The 23,977-nt window shown below is 45.6% G+C and overlaps 1 protein-coding gene across 1 annotated transcript in view; it reads right to left on the bottom strand.

The window, feature by feature from the left end:
* Positions 1-20,383, bottom strand: part of tacr2 (tachykinin receptor 2) — a 163,328-nt gene extending 142,945 nt beyond the window's left edge. The window contains exon 1 of the mRNA XM_070876300.1: positions 19,247-20,383. Within this exon, the coding sequence (XP_070732401.1) occupies positions 19,247-19,632 (386 nt within the window). The 5' untranslated portion in view covers positions 19,633-20,383. The remainder of the gene's footprint in view (positions 1-19,246) is intronic.
* Positions 20,384-23,977: the final 3,594 nt, after the last annotated feature.

Below are 23,977 nucleotides of genomic sequence, written 5' to 3'. Positions count from 1 at the left end.
TTATGAAGGGACTGTGACAGACTTGGACAGACAATCGGTTTCAAGGTAGGAAGCAGGTATGGCTTTATTGTGTTTAAAAAGAAGTAAAAGGCACACCTTTAATAACACACACACAGACCAATACACACTGAAGGGTACAACACATTGAATAAAATGTCAAATTACAGCCTGTGGGGAAAAGCATACAGCTTAAACTCTAAATGGGGTAAAGAGGAGAATGCAGATACATTTCCACAAGTTATCCCAGCCTCCCCACTCACAATTCCCCTAACTAACTAAGTTATAGCTCTGAGGGTTCAGGGGCTATGCTCACCAATCCCTTTAGACAGTTGCCGGTGAATCACGGTTTCGGGGTTCGCTGCACTTGGCCTTCTAAGCGAGCCGTACCCTGGACGGAGGAGAGGACTTCGGACTGCGTAGTCTTCCGTTGGGGTGCATCCGTTGATGCGGTAAATTGCGTTTCAGATGTATGGGATAAGTACCTACTTTCTTCGGTTTTAGTTAGTCCCTTTCGGTAACTTCTCACCCGTTGGCCGTTCAGAAGTAGATTGCAGAGTGGAAATAACTGTCGATTCTTCGGTTTTTGCTGAGTTGGTTTTGGTTGGTCGTTTCGCTGGTTGTGGTAGCCCGGATTTGTCAATTTGATTGCTGACAACCTTCCATTTCGTGGGCCTTGTGCTCAGTCGGTCCTTGACGATTTCTTGTAGGTTCCTTCACGACTTCATTTCTTCACTGTAGAGCAAGCAGGCTGCTTGCCTGTGTCTATGTTCCAGTCTGGGCTCTGCTTCTCTCCTGTCTTCTGCTAGTTTCTGTGTTCTGCTAGCCTTTCCTTGTAAAACTGGGGGATAGCTATATCCCCCAAAAAAAGCTCTGTTATCTCCCATCAAATCTCTTGGGCTCTGTTTAAACTGTCTGTCCATTGATTTTCAAATGTCTCCTTTGTCAGCAGTAACTTGATTAGGGTGTGAGAATGTGCTATCACTGGTTTTGCATTGTTTTAGGATTGTCCAGTTTTTCTGACCATGATTTCCATTGTGCTTGATTGGGTAATTCGATTATCTCTTAGGGGGTGAATAGTTCCCCCAGACAGTCTGGGATCCTTAATACACGAATTTGTTTGAGGTTGGCCCCACCTCCTGTATTTGGTAACTCTTTTTCGCAGCCAAAATGTTGTAGAATCTTAAAATTGATATGCTCCTTCCCATAGATGTTTAGGGGATCTCAAGCTTCTGTAATTTAGGTCCATTTTGAATTCCCTTTCCTATGAATCCAAACACTGGGGGGGGGGGGTCTCCATGAATGCATCCCCTTTTATCCCCCGCAGGCTCCGTCTGCCCCTTTAAACTCATTTTAAAAGCCCAGAAAGGGATTCTTCTCCTCTGCAGGGGAAAGGTACCTGGAATCTTTGCGAGATATTGGTAAATTCTACACTACCGCACGAGACCCCATTCGCTCACTGGGATCCCACCTGCTGAACTTCTCATGAAAAGAGCACTTAAGACAAGGCTCTCATTAGTTCACCCTGATCTACATGAACAGGTAGAGAGCAGACGGCTTCAACAAAGTACATACCATGATAGTGCAAATGTGTCACGCGAGATTGAAATCAATGATCCTGTATTTGTATTGAATTGTGAACAAGGTCCCAAGTGGCTTCCCGGCACTATCATAGCCAAAGAGTGGAGCAGCGTGTTTCGGGTCAAACTTTCAAATGGACTCATTCACCGGAAACACTTGGACCAAATCAAATTCAGATTCACGGACTATCCTGAGCAACACCACAGTTGACCACAAAGCAGAACCCATCATCCACAGCAGTCCAGCAGGAACCAACACACCAGGCAGCCCAGCAAGGCCAACTGCACAGCAGCCCAGTGAGGGCCCAACAAATGATTCAACAATACCAGCTTTCACACTGAGACGATCAACCAGGGCAAGAAGGGCCCCAGATCGACTCACATTGTAAATAGTTGCACTATTGACTTTGGCGCCGAGTGTTGTTATATATGTGGACTTGTATTTACTCTGTACAGCCACCACAGGGCTCATACCCTGGAGTCCCAAGGAATCCCATAATCCCTTGGGAGCACAGGTGTTTAAGGAGGCCTCACAGGTTGGAGAGGCACTCTGGAGACCTGCAATAAAAGACTACGGTCACACTTTACTTTGAGCTCACAGAGTTCAGTCTGACTCTTTCTCCATACATAACAAATACATATCAAAAAGAGCAGTGGTCCTCAACCACACTGCTCTCATCAACTCTCGCCACTACTTCATCAAAAAAATCAAACTAGTTTGTCAGACATGATTTGCCTTGAACAAATCCATGCTAGCTGCCATTTATTAACCCATGTTTTTCCAAGTGACCATTAATTTTGTCTTGGATTAGTGTCTCTAAGTTGCCCCACCACTGACGTTAAGCTGACTGACCTGTAGTTGCCAGGTTTATCCTTCTCCTCTTTTTTGAACAGGGGTGTAACATTTGCAATTCTGCAGTCCACTGGCACCACCCCCATATCCAAGGAGGATTGGAAGATTGAGGCCAGAGCCTCCGCTAATTCTACCCTTACTTCCCTCAGCAATCTAGGATATGTGCCTTTTCTACTTTGAGCGCTGACAACTTTTAAGTACCTCCACTTTATCTATTTTTATCTTATACAGTTTCTCTACCAGCTTCTTCTTTACTGCGACATTGGCAGCATCCTCTTCTTTGTGAAGACAGATATAAAGTACCTTTGCCTCCACAAGATGATTTCCTTTTTGGTCCTTAATTGGCCCCACCCTTCCTATGACTATCCTTTTATTCTGTATGTTTATAAAAGTATTTGGTGTTCTCTTTTATGTTACCTGCTAATCTTTTCTCATAATAATGGTCACATCATTAAGCTTAATGTAAACCAAGAATGCATCTTGCAGTGACCATAACATGATAGAGTTTGACATTAAGTTTGAGAACAACAATAACTTGTATATATATATAGTGTCTTTAACGTAGTGAACCGTCGTAAGGCGCTTCACAAGAGTATTACGAAATTAATAAATTGACCAAGCCACATAGGGAGAAATCAGGGCAGGTGACCAAAAGCTTGGTCAAAGAGGTAGGTTTTAAGAAGCATCTTGAAGGAGGAAAGAACAGTAGAGAGGCAGAGAGGTTTAGGCAATGAATTCCAGAGCTTAGGGCCTAGGCACGGCCATCAATGGTTGAGCGATTATAATCAGGGATGCTCAAGAGGGCAGAATTAGCGGAGCGCAGACATCCCAGGGGGGGGCTGCGTTGGTGGAGGGGATTACAGAGATAGGGAAGGAGAAAGATCACACATAAACCAAGGTTCGAAACTTAAGCAGGGCTGACTGAATGAGACATAAACAGAACACATTAAACAGAACACAGAACAGCTGAGCTGTTAACAGGTAAACCTACAGAAAAACAGTGAGAGGTATTCAAATGAGTATTTAGGACAATGCAAGACTAATGCATACCCTAAAGACCAATAATTTCACTTGCACAGTCATGCAACCATAGTCAACATGTGAGGTGAGACAGTATAAATCTAAAGGAAGTGGCTTATACAATTGCTAAGAAAAGTGGCAATACAGAAAGCAACTAAGGGACATAAAGGAAATATTAAGAACTGCAAAAAGGAATCCAAAAAATATAAAGGTAATAGTAAAAGGTTTTATAAATGTATTAAGAGAGTGGTTGAGGGAGATGTGGACCCAGATGCAAGTAATAGGGTAATAGACAGCAAGGGAATGGCAGATAAATTATTCATTTTTCTCTTTATCTATATATGTGGGAATTTCATCTTTAATCAAAGACTCTAAAATGTTCCCTACCTCAGTAGTTCAGCTAATTGTCCTGTAATTATCGGGATTAGCTCTGTCTCCTTTTTATAAATGAATACTACATTGGCCACTCTCCAGTAATATCCACGCTCAATAGAACGCTGAAATATAATTTCTAATGCATCTGTAATTTCCTCCCTCACCTCCCTCAAGAGCCTGGGGCATATCCCATCAGGTCCTGTCACCTTGTCTTCATTTAGCTTAACTAACTTATTATAATGGATGAAAGGGAAATTGTAGAAAGCACTCATCTTGCCCTCAACCATATCACGATTCAACTCCTCTCCGATATCCTTTTTAGTAGAATCATAGAATGGTTACAGCACAGAAGAAGGCCATTTGACCCGGCAAGTCTGTGCCAGCTCTCTGCAAGAGCATCTCTGCTCATCCCACTTCTCCGCCCTTTCCCCGTAGTCCTGCAATTTTTTTTCCTTCAGGTACTTATCCAATTCCCTTTCGAAAGCCACGATCGAATCTGCTTCCACCACCCTTTCAGGCAGTGCATTCCAGATCATAACCACTCGCTGCGTTAAAAAGTTTTTCCTCATGTCGCCTTTGGTTCTTCTGCCAAACACTTTAAATCTGTGTCCTCTGGTTCTCGACCCTTCTGCCAATGGGAACAGTTTATTTCTATCTACTCTGTCTAGACCCCTCATGATTTTGAACACCTCTATCAAATCTCCTCGCAACCTTCTCTGCTCTAAGGACAACAACCCCAGCTTCTCCAGTCTATCCATATAACTGAAGTTCCTGGATCTATTCTTGTAAATCTTTTCTGCACCCTCTCTAAGGCCTTCATATCCTTCTTAAAGTGCAGTGCCCAGAATTGGACACAATACTCCATTTGAGGCCAAACGAGTGTTTTAGAAAGGTTCATCATAACTTCCTTGCTTTTGTACTCTATGCCTCTATTTATGAAGCCCAGGATCCCGTATGCATTTTTAACCCCTTTCTCAATCTGCCCTGTCACCTTCAACGATTTCTGCACGTATACCCCCAAATCTCTCTGTTCCTGCACTCCTTTAGGATTGTACCCTTTAGTTTATATTGCCTTTCCTCGTTCTTCCTACCAAAATGTATCACTTCGCACATTTCTACATTAAATTTCATCTCTCATGTGTCCGCCCATTCCACCAGCCTGTCTATGTCCTCTTGAAGTCTATCACTATCCTCCTCACTGTTCACTATACTTCCAAGTTTTGTGTCATCTGCAAATTTTGAAATTGTGCCCTGTACACCCAAGTTTAAGTCATTAATATATATATCTAGAAAAGAAGTGGTCCTAGTATCGACCCCTGGGGTACACCACTGTATACCTTCCTCCAATTTAAAAAACCGTTCACCACTACTGTCTGTTTCCTGTCACTTAGCCAATTTCATATCCATGCTGCCACTATCCCTTTTATTCCATGGGCTTCAACTTTGTTCACAAGCTTATTACGTGGCACTTTATCAAACGCCTTTTAGAAGTCCATGTACACCATATCATCCGCATTGCCTCATCAACTCTCTCTGTTACCTCATCAAAAAACTCAATCAATTAGTTAAACATGATTTGCCTTTAACAAATCCATTCTGACTTTCCTTAATTAATCCATACTTGTCCAAGTGACGGTTAATTTTGTCCCTGATTATCGTTTCGAAAAGCTTCCCCCCTCCCCAGGTTAAACTGACTGGCCTATAGTTGCTGGGTTTATCCTTACACCCTTTTTTGAACAAGGGTGTAACATTTGAAATTCTCCGGTCCTCTGGCACCAGCCCCCTTTCCAAGGAGGATTGGAAGATTATGGCCTGATCCTCTACAATTTCCACCTTTACTTCCCTCAGCATTCTAGGATGCATCCCAACTGGTCCTGGTGACTTATCTACTTTAAGTATAGCTAGCCTTTCTAGTATCTCCTCCTCATCAATTTTTATCCCAACCAATATCTCAACTGCTTCCTCTTTCATTATGATTTTGGTAGCATCTTCTTCCTTGGTAAAGACAGATGCAAAATACTCATTTAGTACCTCAGCCATGCCCTCTGATCCATGCGTAGATCTCAATTTTGGTCCCTAATCGCTCCCCACCCGCCACCCCCCACCCCCCCGCCACCCCTCCTCTTACTACCCGTTTACTATTTCTATGTCTATGGAAAACTTTTGGATTCTCTTTTAAGTTAGCTGCTAAACAATTCTCATACTCTCTCTTTGCCCCTCTTATTTCCTTTTTCACTTTCCCTCTGAGCTTTCTATATTCAGCACTTGTATTCTCAACCAGAAATCTGTCATACGCCCCCTTTTTCTGCTTCATGTTATTTCTTTCTTCATCCAGGGAGCTCTGACTTTGGTTGCCCCACCTTTCCCCCTCATGGGAATGTACCTCGACTGCATCCGAACCACCTCCTTGTTAAAGGCAGCCCATTGTTCGATTACAGTTTTGCCTGCCAATCTTTAATTCCAATTTATTTGGGAAGTTCCATTCTCATCCCACTGAAATTATCTTGCCTCCAATTGAGTATTTTTCCTCGAGATTGCTCCCTGTCTTTTTCCATAGCTAGTCTAAACCTTATGATACTATGATCACTGTTCCCAAAATATTCCCCCACTGACACTTGCTCTACTTGACCCACTTCATTCCCCAAAACGAGATCCAGCAATGCCTCCTTCTTCGTTGGGCCAGAAAAGTACTGATCAAGAAAGTGCCCCTGAACACACTTCAGAAATTAATCCCCCCTCTCTGCCCTTTACACTATTACTATCCCAGTCTATATTAGGATAATTGAAGTCCCTCCATTATCACTACTGTACAGTTCTTGCACTTCTCTGCAATTTCCCTGCAACTTTGCTCTGCTATATCCTTCCCACTAGTTGGTGGCCGATAGAATACACCAATGGCACCTCTATTGTTTCTCAACTCTAACCAAATAGATTAAGTCCTTGACCCTTCCAGGACATCCTCTCTCTTTGGCACTGTAATATTATCCTTAATCAATACTGCCACCCCATCTTCTTTCTTTCCTTCCCTATCTTTCCTGAACACCTTATATCCAGGAATATTTAGTGCCCAATCCTGCCCTTTTTTGAGCCAGGTCTCCGTTATCACCACAACATCATATTCCCATGTGTTTATTTGCACCTGCAGCTCACCAACCTTATTTTGTGCATTCACATGATCTGTAAACCTATCTTAGATTTCTTGTATTCTCCATTCATCTGACCCCACCTATTACCGTACTATTTCTTACTCGAGTACTATCTGTCTCTCCCAATTCTTTGTGCACCTTGGTTCTCCTTTCTAATGCTACATCCTGGTGCCCATCCCCCTGCCAAATTAGTTTAAACCCTCCTCAACAGCACTAGCAACCCTCCTCCTCTGCCCCTCCCCCCCCCCCTCCCTCCCACTCCCCACCCCACTCCCTGGCGAGGATATCGGTCCCGGCTCTGTTGAGGTGCAATCTGTCCGGCCTGTACAGGTCCCACCTCCCCCAGAACTGGCCCCAATGTCCCAGGAATCTAAAGCCCTCCCTCCTGCACCATCTCTCCGGCCACATATTCATCTGCTCTATCCTCCTATTCCTATACTCACTAGCTTGTGGCACCAGGAGTAATCCGGAGATTACTACCTGTGAGATCCTTTTTAATCTCTTTCCTAACTCCTTAGTAAAGCCCAATGCAAAGTATTTATTAAATACCTCTGCCATTTTATCATCACCTAAAAATGGACAATCCTCTCCTCTCAGGGATCTCACCTCACTTTAACAATTCTCTTTTTACTGATATATTTGTAAAATATCTTATTTTGAAGTTGTTTGGAATTCTCCCCTCATATCTTTCCTATCTCATTCCTAACCTCTTCTTATTTTCGCACATTCTCCTTTAGTTTTTTTCATTATTATAGTCATTATAGGTTATTAGAGTTAAACTAATATGGCAGGGGGATGGGAACCAATGCAGGGAGACAGAGGGAAACAAAAAGGAGACAAAAGCAAAAGACAGAAAGGAGATGAGGAAAAGTGGAGGGCAGAGAAAAAAGGCCACTGTACAGCAAAGTTCTAAAAGGACAAAGGGTGTTAAAAAAAACAAGCCTGAAGGCTTTGTGTCTTAATGCAAGGAGTATCTGTAATAAGGTGGATGAATTAACTGTGCAAATAGATGTTAACAAATATGATGTGATTGGGATTACAGAGACGTGGCTCCAGGATGATCAGGGCTGGGAACTCAACATCCAGGGGTATTCAACATTCAGGAAGGATAGAACAAAAGGAAAAGGAGATGGGGTAGCATTGCTGGTTAAGGAGGAGATTAATGCAATAGTTAGGAAGGACATTAACTTGGATAATGTGGAATCTATATGGGTAGAGCTGCAGAACACCAAAGGGCAAAAAACGTTAGTGGGAGTTGTATACAGACCTCCAAACAGTAGTAGTGGTGTTGGGGAGGGCATCAAACAGGAAATTAGGGGTGCATGCAATAAAGGTGCAGCAGTTATCATGGGTGACTTTAATATGCACATAGATTGGGCTAACCAAACTGGAAGCAATACGGTGGAGGAGGATTTCCTGGAGTGCATAAGGAATGGTTTTCTAGACCAATATGTCGAGGAACCAACTAGGGGGGAGGCCATCTTAGACTGGGTGTTGTGTAATGAGAGAGGATTAATTAGCAATCTCGTTGTGCGAGGCCCCTTGGGGAAGAGTGACCATAATATGGTGGAATTCTGCATTAGGATGGAGAATGAAACAGTTAATTCAGAGACCATGGTCCAGAACTTAAAGAAGGGTAACTTTGAAAGTATGAGGCGTGAATTGGCTAGGATAGATTGGTGAATGGTACTTAAGGGGTTGACTGTGGATGGGCAATGGCAGACATTTAGAGACCGCATGGATGAACTACAATTGTACATTCCTGTCTGGCGTAAAAATAAAAAAGGGAAGGTGGCTCAACCGTGGCTATCAAGGGAAATCAGGGATAGTATTAAAACCAAGGAAGTGGCATACAAATTGGCCAGAAATAGCAGCGAACCCGGGGACTGGGAGAAATTTAGAACTCAGCAGAGGAGGACAAAGGGTTTGATAAGGGCAGGGAAAATGGAGTACGAGAAGAAGCTTGCAGGGAACATTAAGACGGATTGCAAAAGTTTCTATAGATATGTAAAGAGAAAAAGGTTAGTAAAGACAAACGTAGGTCCCCTGCAGTCAGAATCAGGGGAAGTCATAACGGGGAACAAAGAAATGGCGGACCAATTGAACAAGTACTTTGGTTCGGTATTCACTAAGGAGGACACAAACAACCTTCCGGATATAAAAGGGGTCAGAGGGTCTAGTAAGGAGGAGGAACTGAGGGAAATCCTTATTAGTTGGGAAATTGTGTTGGGGAAATTGATGGGATTGAAGGCCGATAACACCCCAGAGCCTGATGGACTGCATCCCAGAGTACTTAAGGAGGTGGCCTTGGAAATAGCGGATGCATTGACAGTCATTTTCCAACATTCCATAGACTGGAGGGTAGCCAATGTAACCCCACTTTTTAAAAAATGAGGGAGAGAGAAAACAGGGAATTATAGACCGGTCAGCCTGACATCAGTAGTGGGTAAAATGATGGAATCAATTATTAAGGATGTCATAGCAGCGCATTTGGAAAGAGGTGACATGATAGGTCCAAGTCAGCATGGATTTGTGAAAGGGAAATCATGCTTGACAAATCTTCTGGAATTTTTTGAGGATGTTTCCAGTAGAGTGGACAAGGGAGAACCAGTTGATGTGGTATATTTGGACTTTCAGAAGGCTTTTGACAAGGTCCCACACAAGAGATTAATGTGCAAAGTTAAAGCATATGGGATTGGGGGTAGTGTGCTGACATGGATTGAGAACGGGTTGTCAGACAAGAAGCAAAGAGTAGGAGTAAATGGGGGCTTTTCAGAATGGCAGGCAGTGACTAGTGGGATACCGCAAGGTTCTGGGCTAGGGCCCCAGCTGTTTACACAGTACATTAATGATTTAGACGAGGGGATTAAATGTAGTATCTCCAAATTTGTGGATGACACTAAGTTGGGTGGCAGTGTGAGCTGCAAGGAGGATGCTATGAGGCTGCAGAGCGACTTGGATAGGTTAGGTGAGTGGGCAAATGCATGGCAGATGAAGTATAATGTGGATAAATGTGAGGTTATCCACTTTGGTGGTAAAAACAGAGAGACAGACTATTATCTGAATGGTGACAGATTAGGAAAAGGGGAGCTGCAACGAGACCTGGGTGTCATGGTACATCAGTGATTGAAGGTTGGCATGCAGGTACAGCAGGCGGTTAAAAAAGCAAATGGCATGTTGGCCTTCATAGCGAGGGGATTTGAGTACAGGGGCAGGGAGGTGTTGCTACAGTTGTACAGGGCCTTGATGAGGCCACACCTGGAGTATTGTGTACAGTTTTGGTCTCCTAACCTGAGGAAGGACATTCTTGCTATTGAGGGAGTGCAGCGAAGGTTTACCAGACTGATTCCCGGGATGGCGGGACTGACCTATCAAGAAAGACTGGATCAACTGGGCTTGTATTCACTGGAGTTCAGAAGAATGAGAGGGAATCTCATAGAAATGTTTAAAATTCTGATGGGTTCAGACAGGTTAGATGCAGGAAGAATGATCCCAATGTTGGGGAAGTCTCGAACCAGGGGTCACAGTCTAAGGATAAGGGGTAAGCCATTTATGACCGAGATGAGGAGAAACTTCTTCACCCAGAGAGTGGTGAACCTGTGGAATTCTCTACCACAGAAAGTTGTTGAGGCCAATTCACTAAATATATTCAAAAAGGAGTTAGATGAAGTCCTTACTACTAGGGGGATCAAGGGGTAATGGTGAGAAAGCAGGAATGGGGTACTGAAGTTGCATGTTCAGCCATGAACTCATTGAATGGCGGTGCAGGCTAGAAGGGCTGAATGGCCTACTCCTGCATCTATTTTCTATGTTTCTATGTCTATGTTTTCAATTTTAATTGGTTTCTAACCTCTTTGTTTATCCAAGGCAGCCCAAAACTACTAGAAGTTTCCTTATTTTTTTAAATGGAATGTATTTATTCTGTACCTTAAAATCTCTTTTTTTAAAAACATCCCACTGCTGGTCTACAGTCCTTAGACAATTTCTCCTTCCACTTCACCTCAGCTAGCTCGCTCCTCATCTTTCTAGAACATGCCCTAATTCAATCTGGTGATCTAGATTTTGCACTGACTTTTCCCTTTCTGGTTGGACCTTAGATTATATCATACTCCGGTGCTTACTCACATTTAGTTCACTGACCTAATCTATCTTATTACTCGGAACCAGAGCAAGCAATGCCTCTGCCCTTGTGGGTTGATTAGCATACTGCTTGAGGAAGGAGTCCTGTGCACATTTAAGAATGCCATTCCTATTTTTCCATTTTCTCCCTCTCTGTTCTAACCAATAAGCAGATAATTAAAATCTCCCACAACAATAATTTGTTATTTGTACTTATCTGTCTAATCTGACTGCAGATTTACTTTTCCATTTCCTGCATACAATTTAGAGGTCTGTAATATATCTCCTACTAGGATGGCCAACTCTACACTTTAGAGAAGTGTGGACTTAGAGGTGATCTGATTGAGGTTTATAAGATAATGAAGGGAATAGATTGTGTTCCAGTTGACATTTTGTTCCAATTAAATAGGTTAGGGAGGACCAGGGGTGACAAATTTAAGTTGTAAAAGTCCAGATCTAGATTAGATGTCAGGTGGTGATTCTTTTCCCAGAGAATAGTGGACCTTTGGAACAGGCTGTCATCTCGTGTGATGGATGCTGATTGGCTGAATTCCTTCAAGCGAGAGCTGGACCTGTTTCTGGCTGAGGCAGAGATCACCTCTTACAGAAGGTAGGTACTTTAGGGAATTCAGGGCCAGAGTGATCTCCTGGATTAGTTTTGATCGCCTAAATGGGTCGGAGAGGAATTTTCCAGTTTTTCCCCAAATTGGCCTGAGTTTTTTTATCTGTTGTCTTGCCTCTCCCAAGAGTTCACATGGTTTTGGATGGGGTGGGGTATACATTGTGATACACAAGGCGTCACAATTATGTGGGACAGGCTGGATAGGCCAGAAGGTCTATAGACCTGTCCATCATTTTTCATATGTGTTTGTGTGGTTGGACGAATTCCTGGAGGTTTGATCACATGACATCTGATCATGTGATACTTGATCACAAGGCCACCTCAGGTATAATCTATATATTAAAACACCTTCCGCAGGGTGCTCTCCATCTGCCTACAGACCTTACTTCCTGTTGTCACAATTTTGGGTTACACTTATCCATCAGTGCCAATACTTCAGCTCTTTCATAATATTCTTGCAGTTTTGCAGGAAATAGCAGAGGAAGTTTTCATAAACCTATTTAGAATTTTTCTACACATAAGGATCAGAGGAATTCTCTGCCACTGTGACTTTCTTTGTGACTCAGGACTATCTCCCCAAATGTTTCTTGTGCAAATAAGTAGCTACATAAAACAAAAAAGATTTTTTCAGACTCTTGGAAAGGATCAATATGTAGCAATATATGCAGGATCGTGTTGTTCTGAGGCATGTTATAAAGAATTGACTTTACTAACTGTTAGAACTGATCACAGTTAGTGTTGAACACAAGCTGAACAATGACACTTTCATCACAAGTCGAACTGCAATTGAACTGTCCAGCATGAGTACCATTAACCTCTCAATCCAACGACAGCAGCGCCGGCCAGAGCCTCTTGCATCAGACTGGACTGCGACCAGTGCAAAGCGATTGTATAAAAGTCACAACATTTAAACAGCACTTGATGCTACAGAGGTAAGGAATAAAGAATAAAACAAAATAACTTCCCTAATGGCTGAATCTTGCCCCTGCTGCAAGGTCCTGTCCCATAATGTCAGCTGTCTATTACTTTATCTAAATTGGGGTTGAGAGCTGTTCTTTGAGCAGCTATTGGCAGATTTGATAAAGTGCCACATAATAGGCTTCCCAGCAAAGTTGAAGCCCATGTAATAAAAGGGCCAGTGGCAGCATAGATATGAAATTGGCTAAGTGACAGAAAACAAAGAGTAGTGAACGGTTGTTTTTCGGACTGGAGGAAGGTATATAATGGTGTTCCCCAGGGGTTGGTTCTAGGACCACTGCTTTTCTTGATATTATTAATGACGTGGATGTGGGTGTACAGGGCACAATTTCAAAATTTGCAGATGACACAAAACTTGGCAGTATAATGAACAGTGAGGAGGATAATGATAGACTTCAAGAGGACATAGACAGGCTGGTGGAATGAGAGGACATGTGGCAGATGAAATTTAATGCAGAAAAGTGCTAAGTGATACATTTTTGGTAGGAAAAACGAGGAGGCAGATTTAAGGTGATTGGCAGAAGTACCAAAGAAAGAAAAACTTGCATTTGTATAGCGCCTTTCATGACCACCGGATGTCTCAAAGTGCTTTACAGCCAATGAAGTACTTTTGAAGTGCAGTCATTGTTGTAATATAGGAAATATAGCAAATATAAAGGTGACATGAGGAAAAACATTTTTTATGCAGCGAGTGGTTAGGATCTGAAATGCACTGCCTGAAAGGGTGCTGGAGGCAGATTCAATCGTGGCTTTCAAAGGGGAATTGGATAAGTACCTGAAGGAAAACAAATTGCAGGACTACGGGAAAGGGTGGGGGAGTGGGACGAGATGAAGTGCTATTGCAGAGAGCCGGCATGGGCTCGATGAGCCAAATGTTCTCCTTCTCTGCTGCAACCATTCTATAATTCTATGATTTAGAAGTTATCTACTAATGACAATGCTGAGTGCAGCTCCAGAAAATACAAAATACTTTTCTCCGGACAACTTGCCACAATGTCCAGAAAATCAATCCTCAGTTCCAGGAAAATCCTGGAAAATCCAGGAGGTTGGAAACCCTAACTCCAACTAATGGAGCAAGCCCTTTTTATCTGTGAGCTCCAATCACATTGACTATGCCTATTTCTTGTTTACATCAACCCTCTCTATAGCATGAGTTCCTCATTTTACCAATATTACCACTCCTTTCTTATCTTTTCTATCCCTCTAAATATATTATATCCCAATGTTTATTTTCCAGTCTTGTCCGGGTACGTTCATTTTAGGGTTTTTCTTGTTTATATCTAGTCAATTTGATTTTATTCCTCTATACCGTATCCCTCTTGCTAAATTGTTTTCTTCATAAATATTAACCGTATCTATTTCTCCCTACTGATCCTGTTTGATTTTAATTTCCCAGCTCCTGGCCAGAGTTTAAATACATCGTCACTTCCCATTTAACAGTTTGACCAGGACATTTTTTTTTCTTTCTAATTGGAGATTTTATTCAGTGGAAACTTTCACACACTATTGTAGATTTTGTACCAAAGTTCAGTTTAGGATTAAAGTAAAAGTTCATAATTTTATTGCAAACTAACTTTCTGTTGAGGGGACATTAACGCTGCGTAATAGCCCCATCTGTCACAGAATTGATACGAGTGCCCAAAGTGGAATCCCTCTTCCTGACCCCACTCCTTTAGCCATGGATAGATTTCTGTCATCTTCCTGTCCTTCCCTATTCCAGCGCATGGCTAGGGGAGGAATCCTGTGAAGTCCTGCTTCTAACCATGCTTCCTAATCTCCTAAATTCAGGTTTGTTTTTAGCTACATCACTGCCCTCCACATGGACCACTATAACTGGCTGTTCTCCCTCCCCTTGCAGTATTCTCCAGTCTGTGTGATATGTCCATTACCCTAGCACCTGGGAGACAACAAAGCATCTGAGAATGTCAATCTGGACTGTCAGCCCCTCAAACGATTGAATCCCCCAGCCACTTACCCCTTGTTTGTTGGGGCCATTGATATGTATTTGATGGCTCTGTCTAGAATCTTCACTTTCCCCACAGGAAGCTGGAGTTCAAATATCTGAGGGCATCATTTAGTCCTGTTCTGATCTTTCCTTTCTGCCTTTCCCCACCCCTCGGTTATCTATCTTTCCTCCTCCACTGCTTGCTCCCTATCTCTCATTATTTCGACTATCCTCTTGAACTCTCGCTCCAGAAACTGCTTCCTCATCCTGATGTGTCAGATTTTCTTCATCTACTTCTCAAATTCTGAGATTTTAAACTCGAGCAGTGTAAGTTGGAGACGCTTCCCACAGACCTGTTTACTCAAGTCAACAACTAGTGCACGAACCTTTCATGTCTAGCACAGTCCCTTCCTGTGCTGCTTTTTTTAGATTCAGTTAGTTTGTTCTATTTTCAAGTTCATATTAGTTGGATATCATCATCATCATCATAGGCAGTCTCTCGAAATCGAGGAAGACTTGCTTCCACTCTAAAAGTGAGTTCTTAGGTGACTGAACAGTCCAACATGGGAATTACAGTCTCTGTCACAGGTGGGACAGTGATTGAAGGAAGGGATGGGTGGGGAGTCTGGTTTGCCACAGGCTCCTTCCGCTGCCTGCACTTGTTTTCTGCACGCTCTCGACGACAATTCTCAGCGCCCTCCCGGATGCTCTTCCTCCACTTAGGGCGGTCTTGGGCCAGGGATTCCCAGGTGCCAGTGAGGATGTTGCACTTTATCAAGGAGGCTTTGAGGTTGTCCTCGAAATATTTCCTCTGCCCACCTGAGGCTCGCTTGCCATGAAGGAGTTCTGAGTAGAGTGCTTGCTTTGGGAGTCTCGTGTCGGGCAAGCGGATGATGTGGCCCACCCAACGGACAGCTAGTCTACTCAGCAACTGCTTCCAGCAAGCCCTGCCCTTTCTCCTCAACCAAACAATGGTCATGTATCTTCAGCAAGGTGGAAGGATCCACGCAGAATACTTTGTGACCAGCGGAGTACTTGTGAACTAGCCATCTTGATGCTCTGGGCAATTAGGATAGGGGCCAGAGTTTGGCTCAAAGAGTGAGAGAGACACAGCGAGTGAGGTCTCACTTTTTAATCAGCCAGAGAGAGGCTATGCATTTCCAGGCTGATATATACACCAGTTAGAAAAAAGAAAGACACTGAGCCCTCTGGTATTTCACTTCCAAATTCCAACCCTTCTCCAATCCTAGCAACACCCATTTTTTTGTTTCATATCCATGTTGTCACATTTCCTCTTGTACCAGATGCTTGAATTTTTCTAGCAAGCCTCTTGTGAGATACCTGCCTGAATTTTCTGAATTTCTGAATTCTGTATTTTCTGAAAATACATATACTCTACATCCCATGCAAGTGCAGGAGATGCAACACTTGCCAGTCACCTCCTCCTTTACCACCATCCAGGGACCCAAACACTCTTTCCAGGTGGAGCAGCAATTTACTTGAACTACAATGCGGTCTTTTCTACGTTGGGGAGACCAAACACAGATTTTGTGCCCACTTTGCTGAATACTTGTGTTCAGTCCGCAAACATGACCCCAAGCTTCTGGTTGCTTGTCATTTTAACTCTGTCTTTGGCCTCCTACACTATTCCAATGAAGCTCAACTTAAACTCGAGGAACAGCACCTCGTCTTTCAATTAGGCACTTTTCAGCCTTCCAGACTCAACATCGAGTTCAATAATTTCAGATCATAACCACTGCTCCCATTTTTTCGGACAGCAGGTGCTGGTAATGACTCTGCTGTAACCATTTAAGAAGATAAGAACATAAGAAATAGGATCAGGAGTAGGCCATACGGCCCCTCGAGCCTGCTCCGCCATTCAATAAGATCATGGCTGATCTGATCATGGACTCAGCTCCACTTCCCCACCCACTCCCCATAACCCCTTATCCCCGTATCGTTTAAGAAACTGTCTATCTCTGTCTTAAATTTATTCAATGTCCCGGCTTCCACACCTCTCTGAGGCAGCGAATTCCACAGATTTACAACCCTCTGAGAGAAGAAATTTCTCTTCATCTCCACATGATCTTAGAATAAGGCGGCCCCTTATTCTAAGATCATGTTCTCTAGACCCAACTTTTGTTTCTTTAATAAAAACAGAAAATTCTGGAAATACTCAGCAGGTCAGGCAGCATCTGTGGAGAGAGAAACAGGGTTAACGTTTCAGTTCATGACCCTTCGTCACAACTCTGAGAATGAAAATTCAGCTGAGTATTTCCAGCATTTTCTGTTTTTATTTCAGATTTCCACCATCCGCAGTATTTTGCTTTTGTTCCTTTACTTGTCCCATTACCACCCCTTTTGTCTTGCATCATCATCCCTTGTGTCATTTAGTCACTCCTGCCTTCCACTTTATGCCTTTTGTTCCCCCTGCTCCTGTACTTGCTTACAAACTATTACATCTCTAACTTCTTCCATTTCTGATGAAAGGTAATGGACCTGAAACGTTAACTCTATTTCTCTCTCCACAGATGTTGCCTGAGCTGATGAGTATTTCCAGCATTTTCTGTTTTTATTTCGGATTTCCAGCATCCAAGGTATTTTACTTGTGTTTATATGCTGCATCTACTGCATTCCCTTTATCCATTAGGCCACTTCTTCAAAAGTCTCTTTGAGATTAATAAACATGATATGCCTTTAACAAATGACTGTCCGTGATTAACCTGTGCCTTTCTCAATCATAGAATCATAGAAATTTATGGCACAAGATGAGGCCATTCAGCCGATGGTATCTATACCGATAACTGCTCACATTAATTGTGTATTGTGAGCTGATTGTTTCCCTTTGGAATGTGGACAGTCTGGAGCTGTGGTGAGAAGGTGGTGGTGAGAGCAGGTACCGCCCGATGGCCCACTTAGGGCATTAAGGGTCAACTGTAAGGTGGGACTGGAGTCACTGCAGGGGTGGCCCATTCTATTCGTGGAAGAATGTTTTTTTTATAAAGTTGTGGTGCTAGGTCCAAATTAATGTTATCAACAAATTACTGAATTTAATTTCCCAATTGGATTCGAATGCGTTGCTTAGGATACTGCTCCCATACCATAACCACTACACTACACTATGCGGGCTGGGACTATCCTATTGATGGTGCTGTGGTATTTGTTGGGTTGTTTTTTCATTGCGAACGGGAGACATTCGTTCCCCTCCCACCCCATGGATTATCACAGCATCCATGTCTCACAGAACTCGCAGAAAAAGTTCACACTCACTGCGGGGCGACTTCGCCAAGAAACTCTCGGGAACGGGAGTAATGAGTGAGCCACAGGAAGAAAGGTCGAGACGGGAGCTCTCAGCAGGAACCTCAGACAAGTGTCCCCATCCCCTGAATAAGCGACATCCGACCCTTTACAAATGAATAAAGACAAACCACGCAGTGAGAAGTCAGTTACACGAACACTTTTTGAGATGGGGTTACTGGAGCTCATTTGTTATTTTACACGGGTAGAATGGGCACCGGCCTCAATAACCAAACACCCAAGAAACAGTCTGGGGACGAGGGTGAAGGCGGCACTGGGAAACCGAGGGCAGTGCAACAAGTGAGCCGCTCGCTCTCGGCCAATCTCCCTTCAATTTAAGATCCTTTTAGTGGCGTTCTTGGAGGCGATACTTGTCCCAGGATGGGGCCGAGAGAGACCTGTCCCGGGGGAGATCTGTCCTGGACTGGAGCCGGGGGAGACATGTCCTGGGTTGGAGCCGGGGAAGTCATGTCGCGGGGGAGGCATGTCCTGGGCTGGAGCCGTCCCGGGGGAGGCATGTCCTGGGCTGGAGCCGGAGGAGACATGTCCCGGAGGAGACATGTCCTGGGCCGGAGCCGGAGGAGACATGTCCCGGGGGAGACATGTCCCGGAGGAGGCATGTCCTGGGCTGGAGCCGGAGGAGACACGTTCCGGGGGAGACATGTCCCGGAGGAGGCATGTCCTGGGCTGGAGCCGGAGGAGACACGTTCCGGGGGAGACATGAGCCGGGGGAGACATGTCCTGGGCTGGAGCCGGAGGAGACATGTCCCGGGGGAGACATGAGCCGGGGGAGACATGTCCTGGGCTGGAGCCGGAGGAGACACGTTCCGGGGGAGACATGTCCCGGAGGAGGCATGTCCTGGGCTGGAGCCGGAGGAGACATGTCCCGGGGGAGACATGTCCCGGGGGAGGCATGTCCTGGGCTGGAGCCGGAGGAGACATGTCCCGGGGGAGACATGAGCCGGGGGAGACATATCCTGGGCTGGAGCCGGAGGAGACATGTCCCGGGGGAGACATGTCCCGGGGGAGGCATGTCCTGGGCTGGAGCCGGAGGAGACATGTCCCGGGGGAGACATGAGCCGGGGGAGACATATCCTGGGCTGGAGCCGGAGGAGACACGTCCCGGGGGAGACACGTCCCGGGGGAGGCATGTCCTGGGCCGGAGCCGGAGGAGACATGTCCTGGGGGAGACATGAGCCGGGGGAGACATGTCCCAGGGGAGACATGAGCCAGGGGAGACATGTCCCAGGGGAGACATGAGCCGGGGGAGACCTGTCCCGGGGGAGACATGTCCCGGCTCTCTCCGTTCCTTACCTGTCTACGGCAATGGCTGTCATTGAGTAGATGCTGGCGAACACGGCAGTGATAGGCAAGAGGTTGTGGAAGCGGCAGTAGTGTAGTCCGAAATACCAGTCATTGTGCACGGCGTAGATGAAGTTGAAGGCGGTGTTGAAGGCGGCCATGGAGGCGTCTCCCACGGCCAGGTTGACCAGAAAGTAGTTGGTGACTGTCCGCATCCTCCGATGGGCCAGGATGATCCACATCACAACCACATTGCCGCACACAGAGGTCAACACGATAACCGAGTAAGCAAGAACCCAGAGACACACTTGCCAGGCCGGCTGGGCAAACACATTGACCAGGGTCTCGTTGACACTGGACACGGTCTCATTTAGCTCAGCTCCCGCCGCGCTGCTCATTTCCCACCCGGACCACGGAACTCTGTCTGTGCTCCGACTACAGCACCGGCTCAATCTCAGGGCTCCCACTAGGGAGCTGTGTAAGCACCAAAGGAACCCCTCCTCACTATCCCAACACCTGGAGAGACCCCGCTCACTATCCCAACACCTGGAGAGACCCCGCTCACTATCCCAACGCCTGGAGATATCCCGCTCACTAACCCAACGCCTGGAGAGATCCCGCTCACTATCCCAACGCCTGGAGAGACCCCGCTCACTATCCCAACACCTGGAGAGATCCCGCTCACTACCGCTCACTATCCCAACACCTGGAGAGACCCCGCTCACTATCCCAACACCTGGGGAGACCCCGCTCACTATCCCAACACCTGGAGAGTCCCCGCTCACTATCCCAACACCTGGAGAGACCCCGCTCACTATCCCAACACCTGGAGAGTCCCCGCTCACTATCCCAACACCTGGAGAGATCCCGCTCACTATCCCAACACCTGGAGAGATCCCGCTCACTATCCCAACGCCTGGAGAGATCCCGCTCACTATCCCAACACCTGGAGATCCCACTCACTATCCCAACACCTGGAGAGATCCCGCTCACTATCCCAACACCTGGAGAGATCCCGCTCACTATCCCAACACCTGGAGAGATCCTGGTCACGGACAACCTTCTCCCCAATTCCCAGCTCACCGCCCAACACTTGAAAAGACCGAGATCGTCGACGCAAACACTTGCACAAATTTGGCAATGTTTGTAAATGACGATCACGGTTGATGGCGATACTGGGTGCACGAACTATCCGGAATACAAGTTTACAAGTGAAGCTGGCAGGAGCTGCACTATATCGACATTGTTGGAGGGGTGGAGCTGTGGGCTCCGTGACACGCCAGGAAGGCGGAGACTTCACGGAACAAACCCTGTAAAACACCATCATAGACTTTGCTAATACCCTGTGCCCTGCGTGAGTCCGATCAGTCCCACAGTCACTGAATGTACATGTGCTATACTTGTCCTCCGATCAGTAAATTCCCACCCTGTACAGTCCCAGGCGTTTCTCTTTGTTTTCCTGTTCCAATTGCCTGTAATAGATTTACCACATTTGCAGAAACCAATGTTAATCTCACACACATCAACGCACAATGTCACTATGTACGGCAAAGTTGGCGATATTTCCACAACCAGTTCCTTTCTGAACCAGGGTTGGTCTTCATGATGAACTTCATTTGGTTACAAAATATTTCAGTTATAATTTCTGAAAGCGTTGCCCCAGTCTTAAGGTTATACACGTGTGATACGCGTGATATACATATTACAGCTCCCCCATTCTAAAGGGCAATTATTGAGGATACTTAACCCACGTCCTGCATAATTCTGCTCCCTTTAATAGCCTCCGTTTAAATGAACTAATAAACATTAATGTAAAGGAATAACAGGAATAAAGTTTAATATTTAAACATCCTTAATGTAAATGATTCCACAATGAAAACCATCATCATCATAGGCAGTCCCTCGGAATCGAGGAAGATTTGCTTCCACTCCTAAAGTGAGTTCTTTGGTGACTGAACAGTCCAATGTGAGAAACACAGACCCTGTCACAGGTGGGACAGATATTCGTCGGGGGAAGGGGGGGGCGCGGTGGGACTGATTTGACGGACACTCCTTCCATTGCCTGCGCCTGACCACTTCACACTGGCAGCATTGAGATTCGAAGAACTAAACGCCCTCCCGGATGCATTTTCTCCATCTAGGGCAATCTTCGGCCAGGATCTCCCAGGTGTCAGTGGTGATGTCGCACTTTACCAGGGAGGCTTTGAGTGTGTCATTGTAACGTTTCTGCTGTCCACCTTTGGCTCATTTGCCATGACGGAGCTCCGCGTAGAGCAATTGCTTAGGGAGTCTCGCTTCTGGCATACGGACTAAGTGGCCTGCCCAGCAAAGCTGATCGAGTGTGGTTAGTGCTTCAATGCTGGGGATGTTAGCCTAGGCGAGGATGCTGATGTTGGTGTGTCTGTCCTCCCAGGGAATTTGCAGGAACTTGCGGAGACATCATTGGTGATATATCTCCAGCGACTTGAGATGTCTTCTGTACATCGTTCATGCCTCCAATCCATACAGGAGGGCGGGTATTACTACAGCCCCGTAGACCATGAGCTTGGTGGTAGGTTTGAGGGCCTGGTCTTCGAACACGCTTTTCCTCAGGCGGCTGAAGGCTGCACTGGCGCACTGGAGGCGATGTTGAATCTCCGCATCAATGTCTGCCTTTGTTGACAAGAGGCTCCAAGGTATGGGAAGTGTTGAGGGCTGCGCCGTAAATCTTGATGACAATTGTTATATATGTGGACTTGTATTTACTCTGTACAGCCAATAGAGGGCTCATTCCCCAGAGTCCCAAGGGATCTCATAACCCCTTGGGAGCACAGGTATTTAAGAAGGCTTCACAGGTTGCAGACGCACTTTGGAGATCTGCAATAAAAGACTAAGGTCACACGTTACTTTGAGCTCACAGTATTCAGTCTGACTTTTTCTCCATACTTAACAACTGGTGATGAGATACAGATAGCAAACCCAAAGATGCAGAGAACAGTGGGCATCCTGGAGAAATTTTCGGAGGGAGATGATTGGGAAACCTTTGTGGAGCGACTCGACCAATACTTCGTGGCCAATGAGCTAGATGGGGAAGAGAGCACTGCCAAACGAAGGGCAATCCTCCTCACCATCTGTGGGGCACCAACATATAGCCTCATGAAGAATCTGCTCCAGCGAAACCCACGGAAAACTCGTACGACGATTTGTGCACAATGGTCCGAGAGCATTTGAACCCAAAGGAAAGTGTTCTGATGGTGAGGTACCGGTTCCACACTACAAAAGGTCTGAAGGCCAGGAAGTGGTGAGTTATGTCGCCGAGCTGAGATGCCCTGCAGGACATTGCAAATTTGAAAGACATTTGGAGCATATGCTCAGAGACTTTTTCGTACGTGGCATTGGCCACGAAACCATACTTCGCAAACTTTTGACTGCAGAGACCCCAACCTTGAGTAAGGCCATAGCAATAGCCCAGGTGTTCATTGCCACCAGTGACAATACTAAGCAAATCTCTCAGCACAAAAATGCTGCTACAAGTACTGTGAACAAAATGATCTTGTTTTCCAATCGCAACGTACAGAGCAGGTCACACATACCTGCAGCTACATGTCCGCAGATGTCTCAGAGTCCAGCATCAAGGGTGATGAATGCAAAGCCATTAACACCTTGTTGGCGCTGCGGGGGTGATCATTGTTTCCATTCATGCCAATTCAAAGAATATGTTTGCAAGGGCTGTGGAACAATGCGACACCTCCAAGGAGTGTGCAGGCAAGCTGCAAAGCCTGTTAAACCTGCAAACCACTATGTTGCAGAGGAGGATCACGATGAAACAGAGCCTCAGATAGAGGAGGCAGAGGTACATGGGGTACACACATTCACCACGAATTGTCCCCCGATAATGCTGACTGTTGAACTAAATGGACTCCCGGTGTCAATGGAGCAGGACACAGGCGCAAGCCAGTACATCATGGGCAAAAAGACTTTCGAAAGGTTGTGGTGCAACAAGGCCTCAACTCCAGTCTTAACTCCAATTCGCACGAAACTAAGAACTTACACAAAAGAACTGATTCCTGTAATTGGCAGTGCTACCGCAAAGGTCTCCTACGATGGAGCGGTGCACAAGCTACCACTCTGGGTGGTACCGGGCGATGGTCCCATGCTGCTCGGCAGGAGCTGGCTGGGAAATAGACGCTGGAACTGGCACGACGTCCGAGCACTATCGCCCGCTGATGACACTTCGTGTGCCCAGGTCTTAAACAAATTTCCTTCGCTGTTTGAACCAGGCATCGGGAAATTCCAAGGAGCAAAAGTGCAGATCCATCTAATTTCGGGGGTGCGAGCAGTACTGTACACGATGAGAGAAAGGGTGGAGATCGAGCTAGACCGGCTGCAATGACATATCATTATTTCACCGATCGAGTTCAGCGAATGGACCAGTCCTATTGTCCCAGTCCTCAAGGGAGATGGCACCGTCAGAATCTGTGGCGATTACAAAGTAACTATCAATCGTTTCTCCCTGCAGGACCAATACCCACTACCAAAAGCCGACGACCTCTTTGCAATGCTGGCGGGAGGAAAGATGTTCACGAAGCTGGATCTGACTTCAGCCTACCTGACGCAGGAACTGGAGGAATCATCGAAGGCCCTCACCTGCATCAACATGCACAAAGGTCTTTTTGTTTATAACAGGTGCCTGTTTGGAATCCGATCAGTGGTGGCGATATTCCAGAGAAACATGGAAAGTTTACTGAAGTCGGTCCTGCACAG

The sequence above is a fragment of the Pristiophorus japonicus genome, chromosome 3 (assembly GCF_044704955.1).
Source record: "Pristiophorus japonicus isolate sPriJap1 chromosome 3, sPriJap1.hap1, whole genome shotgun sequence".
Taxonomy (NCBI): Eukaryota; Metazoa; Chordata; class Chondrichthyes; family Pristiophoridae; genus Pristiophorus; species Pristiophorus japonicus.
Note: the sequence above shows the minus strand (reverse complement) of the source record. Positions and strands in the feature narration are given on the sequence as shown.